The sequence below is a fragment of the Myotis lucifugus genome, unplaced genomic scaffold (genome assembly GCF_000147115.1).
Source record: "Myotis lucifugus unplaced genomic scaffold, Myoluc2.0 scaffold_183, whole genome shotgun sequence".
Taxonomy (NCBI): domain Eukaryota; kingdom Metazoa; phylum Chordata; class Mammalia; order Chiroptera; family Vespertilionidae; genus Myotis; species Myotis lucifugus.
In genome coordinates this window covers 1,586,021-1,595,134 of record NW_005871231.1, presented here as the reverse complement: position 1 = coordinate 1,595,134, position 9,114 = coordinate 1,586,021, and the positions used below count along the sequence as shown (strand labels likewise).

General features: G+C 39.2%; 1 protein-coding gene across 3 annotated transcripts in view; it reads left to right on the top strand.

Moving 5' to 3' along the window:
* Positions 1 to 1,281: 1,281 nt before the first annotated feature.
* RAB28 (RAB28, member RAS oncogene family) overlaps positions 1,282 to 9,114 on the top strand; it is a 68,018-nt gene continuing 60,185 nt past the window's right edge. For 2 of the 3 annotated variants that reach the window (XM_006096606.3, XM_006096607.3), the window contains exons 1-2: positions 1,282 to 1,574; positions 6,063 to 6,159. In XM_006096606.3, the coding sequence (XP_006096668.1) occupies positions 1,500 to 1,574; positions 6,063 to 6,159 (172 nt within the window). In that variant the 5' untranslated portion in view covers positions 1,282 to 1,499. The remainder of the gene's footprint in view (positions 1,575 to 6,062; positions 6,160 to 9,114) is intronic. The other variant, XM_023760467.1, reaches the window with a different exon arrangement.

Genomic DNA, 9,114 nt, shown 5'->3' with positions numbered 1-9,114 from the left:
TCTTACACTGTACCACTTTCGCTTTCCCATCCGAATCTCATTCTATGAAGGACATGGCCTCTGAGCTCAGCCTATTGTGACTTAAGCTTCTTCATCTGTAAAATGGGATGATTCTACCTATTCTTTTTGGGGTTCCCATGAGGAGTGAACATGTCAAATAATGAACAATGAGACAAACATAGTAGGCCAGAATTATTATTGTGGATTTTATCTCATTTTAAAAATATATTTTATTGATTTTTTACAGAGAGGAAGGGAGAGGAATAGAGAGTTAGAAACACTGATGAGAGAGAACATTGATCAGCTGCCTCCTGCACACTCCCTGCTGGGTATGTGCCCGCAACCAAGGCACATGCCCTTGATGGGAATCGAACCTGGGACCCTTGAGTCCCCAGGCTGACGCTCTATCCACTGAGCCAAACCGGTTAGGGCGATTTTATCTCATTTTATAAAAAAAAAATTGTGATGTCTTTTACCTACCCTACTGGAGAGCAGTTCCCCAAATTTTAGGCCCAGGGCCCCTGACACTCTTAAGGATTACTGTGAACCCCAAAGAACGTTTGTTTATTTAAGTTTAGCTATCACTACGGCCTTGATATTAACACTAAGAAATGTTTGAAACAGAATAATAAGCACAGGCTCCCTTAGCTGCCAGAGTGATGTCATACACCTCATCTATCCTCTGGAAACTCTTTACCTGCGAGAGAATGAACATGAAAAAGGCAAAAAAAAAAAAAAAAAAAAGTGTATTACTATGAAAATAGTTTTGATTTTATCTGCCCCCCTCTTCTCCCAGGGTTCCCCGGACCATGCTTTGACGACTGATACTTTAGGGTTTGGGGCTGATCAATGAACCATCCGATTCTGGGGTTCCAGCTCCAGGGCCTCGCCCCTGCGCGCTCCCCCAGACAAGCCGTGTCCGGGCGCCCAGACACAGGCTCCGTCCCGCCGCCTGGCTCCCATGGCAACCGCGGCGCGCAGCCCAGGCGTCACCCCTCCCTCGGGCCAAACCATTCGTCTCGGGGGTCTTCTCCGGGGGTGATGGCTACAAGAGAATTTGATAGAACATCTGCGAGATACTCGGTTCCCATTTTCCTGCCTCGTTTGAATGATACACTCCCCCTCCATCGCCTGTGGTCCCTGCGAGGGTAACGCCGCGGTCTGGCTGCTCGCCTCGAACGTCGCGCCCACCCCAGGCCCGCGAATGGGCCGGCTCGGCCGGGGGGCTCGGCAGGCGCAGGTCGGCGCTGACGCTGGGGGGGCGCGTGGACGTCACGCGAAGGGGGCGTGGCCGCGCCGAGGGGGGGCGGCCGAGCGGGCAAGATGGCGCCCGGCGAGTGATTTGCGCGGATTTCTCCGGTGGTGGCTCAGGCACCCGGGCGGGGGGTTCTGCTCCCACTGCCGCCCTTCCTCCTCTCCCCACCCCCGGAACCCCCCTCCTGCCCTTCCTCCCTCGGCCTCGGGGGGTGGGGGGAGGCAGGCCTGGTTCCCGGGACAGCATGTCGGACTCTGAGGAGGAGAGCCAGGACCGGCAACTGAAAATCGTCGTGCTGGGGGACGGCACCTCCGGGAAGGTCAGTCCGGGGCGGGCTCGCCGTCCTCGCCTGCAGGCCCCCGGCGCGGCGCTGGACCCCGCATCCTCCTCCCCGCCGCCCTGGGGCCTCGGGCCCGGGCCCGCCAGGTCGTGGCCTGGGGCCGGGCGCGAAGCAGGCTCTTGGTAATGGCTGGCGAGAGCGTCCCACCCTCCCCTGAAATGATTCCTATTTAAAAAGGTCACTTCTCAGCTCCCCGATGCAGCGCGCACTCCTGCTTGTCCAGACTCCGCCGGCCTCGCCTCCCCAGGCAGCTGTCCAGCCTCCGTCTGGTGATGGGCAGGGTCTGGCCCGAGCGGCGCATCTCTTCCCTTAGTTCAGGTCACACTTCGCTCCCCCTCCCCCTTCCCGTGCCCGATGCCTCCACTTATTTCCCTGGGGGCTCCCACGAGCGTGGCTCTGGAATACGATCCCCCAGAATCACTGACTGGTCAGGTCCTCGGAGGGCAAATTGCTCACCTGGTCGTGCTTCCTCTGTAAGGGGGGCGCGTGCGGCGGGGCGGGGGTGGGGTGGGGGGATGCACAGGGGTCGCCTCCCAGCCCGAAGCGTGCAAGTGCACACTCCACGTGAAAAGCCACAACCAGCTCCCAGCACGCAGTGTGCACTCCATCAGCGTTAGTTGCTGTTTCCCAGCATCATGCCCGCTCCTCTCTGTTTCCGGGACAGCACCTGTCAGCTCAAGCATTCATCCCCCAAATCCCTGCCGAGCTCCTTCCTATGAGGGGCTGGATGCTGGGGGGAGAGCTGTTAGCTTGACCCAGGGGGTCCTTGGCCGGAAGTCGAGCCTTCCGCGAGGCTGGGTTGAATGAATGGGAGCCAGGGCGTGGGAATATTCGGCGGCGGCCGGTCCCCAGACGGACGCCCGCCCGAGGCCAGGCCGGGGCGGGGAGGGGGGGGCGGTTTGTAACCCAACGCTGTGGAGCTGCTGAAATGGAATAAACATCGCCCGGTGTTTGCTCTTTGGAGAGCTCCAAGGGGTCTGTGACGGCCCCCCCCCCCCCTTCTTCCCTAAAGGAAAGGGAGGGTCCCTGCCGGGTGCCATCGCACCTGTCGCTTCTGCCCGAGGGCCGACACTGTTGCTGGGAATACCGCTCGAGTTTGTCTCCTTTCTTCTCCCCTCCCGGCCCCCAGCCAGAGCCTTCAGGTTATCAGCACCAGCTTCCCTTGTTTGTCCTCACAGTTCCGTGCTCCCGGCATGGTTTGGACCCTGGTGTCCGTGTCTTTGGTTCTGTGCTTTGGGTTCCCAGGGCCCGTGGGAAACGTGTCATTCATGTGCAGAATTTGGGGAATTCTGTTAATTTCTTTCTTGCCTTCTGTATTTTGTTACTGATTTTTACTGCCGGGGGAAAAACCACTAAATATGCTGTTGCCCGAAGCATTTTGGGGATGAGAAGAACTTGGGATCACTTTTCGTTATAAAGTATTAATTATAGGAGTTTTTGTACACTTCAAACAACTTTTTGAATGTATGAATTGAAACCAGTTAGCATTGTTTCTAACACCGTTATTCAATAAAAATCTAGGTTACATTTTAGTTTTCTCATTCTTCATATTTTCTTTTGAAAGCCTTGTAATTTTTCATTTTACATTTTTTACAGTCAAATAATTTATTTCCTGTTTAAAATTGTAATGACAATCTATAACACTAATACACTTGTAAAGACAAAAAATTGCCCATTATCCTACATTCTATCATAATTCTTTAAACTTTTATTTATTTCTCCCAGTATTTATCTATTATCATAGGTGTATTATTCAGTTGAAATTTGTTCATAATTCTGTATTTAGGTTTTTTATTTAGCCTGTTATACATGTGTTCCTCTTGTTAATTTAGTGTGAATAATTATGGTTTTTCATCTCTGTCTAAAATTTTGTGTAGGACAAAGCATATTTTCTCCCTTCTGTATTGTGGAAGGACTATCATTCTGCTTCACAGGATAACAGTGATATTCATTATGGTGTTTTGACTTAGTTTTCAACATCTTGAATCATCTATTTTTAAACCGTAAGAGTTTTTTGGTGCAAAGTTTTCAGATACAAGCATCAGAAACCTAACCTTTTATCATTATTCATGTATCAAGTTTTTTTCTCCATTCCCTATTCAGTTCTCAAATTATTGGCAGCTACCAACATTGCCATTTTACTTCCTTTTCTTTTATGAACTCAGCCTCTCTTTCATTCTAATTTGTATCCTGCTTTAACTCCTGGCCATTTTTTCTAGCATGAGTGTATCTGCTAGTTCTAACTCAGAGCATTTTGATACATACTGAGAGAATAGATTGAGATCACCACCAACAGTCTCCAAGAGAAATTTAGCTCCTCCCCCTAGTAACACACGTTTCTACCTCTTTCCTGTTTTGATTCTCACTTTTGATTTCATTGCATATTTTTAAAGATTTTTTTAAGGCAAAACATTCTTTATGGTGTCTTTTCAGTATTAGTAAGTGTAGTGTGGTTAAAAATTGTTGGCAAAATGTTCACCAAACCATAACACAAACAAAAACCCCACAGAATGAGATGAAATATTTCAGATATGGTAGATGGTTGCTCACTTTATACTTGTTTAAGACCCATATTTATACAATGATGTGTGAGAAATTATTGGATCTGAAAAATAGTATAAAGACTACATAATTGAGGAGGAAGTGCCTCCCATTGGTTTGGTTGATCCTGTTTAATTTTATAGTAATTATAATAAAGTGTCCGGAGATGAAACAAGAATCCATTCTAATATTTTGTGTGCCCAATGACCGGTACTCTTGATAGATTATACTTCATTTCACTTGAAACCCTAATTTTGCCTCAAAAGTGTGGGTAGAAGTTTCTAAGAAAAGAACCTTAGAATTGTTCTGAATATTCATTAGTATAAAAACATTGAACTTTGAGAATCTTAAAGTGAAAAATTACCTTAAAAGACATTATGCTGATGTTACATATGCTCTGAGTTTCTTTTTGACTTAAAATATTTCAGCCATCCATGTATTAAACATTTTGAAATATCTGTAGCAGTAGTGATGATAGTTATTTTTCTCTAGAACTCTGAGCTTCTTCACAGATGAGTTGTGTTCTGAATTAAGTTCAATGGCATAAATAAGTCTAAAGTGAAAAAAGGGCTTAAAAAGGAGTATTTTACCTTTTTAATTCTGATTTCTCAGTTTTTATGGTATTGTTATATGCTTCAGGGAAGCCAAATAAATTTTCATTTTGGTGTAGTGAGTTTATTTCTCATTGTCTAGCAGAACATCTTTCTCGTAGTGCTCAGTAAATATTTGACCAAGTGTCTTCGAAATTTATTATGAATGCTGAGTATTTAACTATTATAAAGGAATTGGAGCTAGGCATGCAAGTTGCCATTTCTGTGAGAAATATGTTTCTTGTGTCAAAAGGAGTTTTAGGTTGTTTTGTTTAAAGGAATTGAAATTGATTAGAATTTCTTTTGCACTGCTATACTTATGTCATAATTATAATGCGCTATCTAGGAAATTTTATCTTAATTTTAAATATTTAGGAGTTGATATCTAGTTTTAACTTTTCAAACCAAAGTGCCATTTTTCCTTAACTTTGGGAGTCTTGAAGTGCATAAAATCTTCATGAAGCTGTCTTTCTCTTCTATTTGGGAAAGTTTACAAATAAATAGTGCATTTAAGATGTTTAAGAAGCTTGTAAGCTGACTTATTTTACTTGTTACCAGAATGATTAATTATTCTTTTGCTTTGATAAATGGTAAAACCTTAGAATTTTGAATACAACTTTTGAGCTTTTAAAATAATGTAGATACTGTATATATTTGTTCTGGTTATAATATTCTTATGACTTTTAAGGTTCATGGGTGGAAAACATTTATTTTTGCCTGCTTAATATTAATTTAAAACTATCAACTTTTTCATTTAAGGGCTATATATTATCAGTTATTCTATAGAATTATTTTTATTTAACAGCTTTAATATAGAGACAGATTAGATATTTAAGGATACTTTTCTTGTGGGGAGGGGGAGAAGAAAAGAAATTATATAAACAGTCTTTTCCCTCCTTAATCATTTTTTATTATTGGCTGAGGGCACAAACTACTCAAATTATTTAACCTCAAAAATGAAACTTAAGAGTTTTCTGAAATTTGAATTGAACTGATATATATGGATATATAAGATTCAGATCTTTTATCATGATGCTTTAGTTTTCTCTGTTGATACATTTCAAATTCTAATTTCCAGCTAGGAAAAGGAGCTTGACATTGCAGATTTAAAGAGATCTAGCAGTTTGTTGTCTCCACTGATAGCTGTTGGCAAGTGAAGTTTACCTGGTGGCGTGTTAAGTTCCTCTTCCTCTTGAAACTGATTAGAACGGCTTAAAGTTGTTGGATTAATGGGAGTATGAATATTAATATTACTTAATAAGATTTAGTAGTGATGTGATGTTAAATTTCTAAAACAAAGACGTTAATTTTGATATTATGTGCATTAATTTTTTAGACCTCCTTAGCTACATGTTTTGCTCAAGAAACTTTTGGGAAGCAGTACAAACAAACTATAGGACTGGATTTCTTTTTGAGACGGATAACATTGCCAGGTAAGAGACTAAAAGTTTAATACAGAAAATTGTGCATATTTTATAATAAGAGACATAGGCAGAAATGTGTAAAATAAATTTTGGGGCTGCTTCTACATGAAAATATGTGTAATCAGTCTGTTTATTTAGGGAGATTAATTTTCATCAGCATCTACCATGAAGACATTGTCCATGGAGTGAGAATAAAGTTTATATATGAATACTTCTCTACTCCTAATATTTTTGACTACTACAGATTTTTCGAGGATAAACAATAGTTGCTTATAAAATTCTAAGACATTTTAAAAAAATCAAACGCTATACTATTATCAACAGATACCGTATAAAGTAAATGGAAAAGACTGGAAAGGATTATTTTTTTAAAATATTATTTTGATTAGCCTCTGCTTCAGTTTTTTGTTTGAGAGAAAGTTGGACCAGAAGTATAATGTAGCTATGGAACTTCTGTGCTCTAATATGTGAATGCTGTTTTATGCAAGGCAGCATGAAATTGCTGGCATTTAATAGACCACTAAAATTTAGGGTCCCTAGGCACTCATAAAAATACAGTTTGAGCATTCAAGATGTTTCAGTTCACCATGCAAAGAAACTATTTAGATGCCAGTTGCAGCACATTTTGTGGGAAATACAGGGAAATAATAACAAAAAAAGAGTGGTTTCTGTTTTAAGTTAGTTACTGAACAATTGGGGCTTTAAAATTTTCTGTCCATTCACTGTGATGGTTAAATTATATGTTTAAAGTATTTTATTAAAAGCAGTTTATCTTGATTAGCCTTATAAACTAGTGTATCCCTCTCCTCTCTGAGGAAACCCATTTGAATAAAAACAGTTGCAAGTGTAGTGTCAGAATCCTATGCTGGGATATGAGTGATAGTGGAAAGGGTTTAGTAAAATCTAATATTATGAAAATATTTTAACCTCTCAAGCACCCCATCTCTCAGCTCTCCATGAGAGTTCTGGAACAGCTAATGAAAACTCTTGGTAATTTAAGGTATTCTGCAAATCTTACTAGTAATAGGCTCTTATATTTTATGGTGGTCTGTATTTAGAAAAAGAAATTAGAAGACATAGTATGAGAAAAGAATTATAATATTCTATTATGGAGTTATTTTTCAACAAGAGGTTTAAATGAGAAATATATGCATATTTAGTTTCACTTGTATTTTCTTTTAATGTATTCAAAACCAAAAATCTCATTTTATTTTCATCATTCTCACTCTTATGGGTAGGTTACTGCTACATTCATAATATTTACAGCAGTCACTAGCAGAATACATGCATTATCACATAATATACATGCTGAAAACGTACTTTTAGAGCAGTTTTTCAGAAGTGCCAGACGTACACAGGGAATCTCAGAATGTACTTAGTTATTGACTATGTTCTTTTGATGCTAATTAGCAAAAACACCATCTTTCTGTATCATTAATATGTTTAATTTTTCTGATTTTTTAGTTCAGAGGTTTAAATAAAGGAGCAAGTACCTACTCAAACATTAAAAACATTTTAAGACTAATTTTGGACATTTTATGTATTTGATAGATGTGATGATTTCTGATCTGTTGCACAATACTAACCAATTTTTAAATTTTGATTACTTTGCAAAAAATATTTGGTATTTTTGAAATTCAAATTTATAGTGTAATATTTTAGAGTTAGAAAGTACTTAGGTTAAAAAATGATGTTAGGAAATGTATATTCAATGAATGTATATTTTAATTTTCCTGATTCAGTTTTATTTTGATGGGCAGAGTTCCAGAAATTTCCTTTTTTTTGAAAAGGCAATTGGATTTATGTCTATTAAGTAGACATTATGGTAGAAATTTCAGTAGGAAAAAATAGTTTTAATGTATCTTGATTTTATATAATTAATAGGTAAATTAAGAAATAATTTACCTATTAAGGTGAGTAAATTACAAAGTCATAGTATATCCTTAATATACATTACCTTAATTTTAATTCATTGTAACTGTTAAATATAGTATGATCAATATTTGTATCCTTTGCTAAAACATTGCAGGTAGCATTATGGGATTTATAGTAAAGAAGCATAGTAATCAAATCTAGTATTTATTAGTATTCCAATAACTCTTATGTCCATTCAGATTGTTAGCGGTGTAATACCGCCTGTCCAGCTATTCACATTCTCTTCATGCACGTTTTCAAGGTCATTACTTTGCAAATACTCATCCATTTTAGTGTATTTCATGATCTGGTATGCTGTATAGTCTGGATGCAACCACTGTGCAGATTTTACTGCTTAAAATAGTCTATCTGTTAGTCAGAGATTCTGCTGATAGAGCTTCTTAAGAGCCTTAGTCAAAATACTTTCAGGAAGCTTGTGGGTACAGTCCAGTAAACAGCGTTCTACTGTGAAAAGGATTTCTAAGTCTTTAGTACAAGAAGTGGGCAGACTTGTGTTTTTAGTTCCATCTTGACTATGCAGCACTTTAAGTAAGGTTAACCAAGGCACCAAGTGTACTTTTATAAGGTCACTGTTGAATCCTCTTTGTGGCTTTGATTCATACCAAAAGAAACTTACCTGTATTTTGTCACCTCATTTATTTATTTTTTTTCTCTAGTTACATGTCTTTTCTTACAAAGGAACAGGAATTTTGTACAATTTTGCATTTGGGATTAGATTGCTGGCAATTTTCTTAATGTTTTTTTTTTATTAGAAAATTATATTAGATAGATTCTTGATTTTTAAAAATTTTGCAATATTATTTAAATATTAGTTATTTATATAGCTTCATAGGTATGCTATTTTGAAAATATACTGGGAGACTTCATGTCTACGTGTGCAGAAACTAAAGTGATGTTGATTTGAATTCCATGTTTATGTGATTTCATTTTTATTTTTATGTGTTAATCTCAAATTCAAATGTGGCAATTAAAATTATGTTTCTAGATATATGAAATAACTAAAAGTTAATATTTGTTGAGGTTATGGTA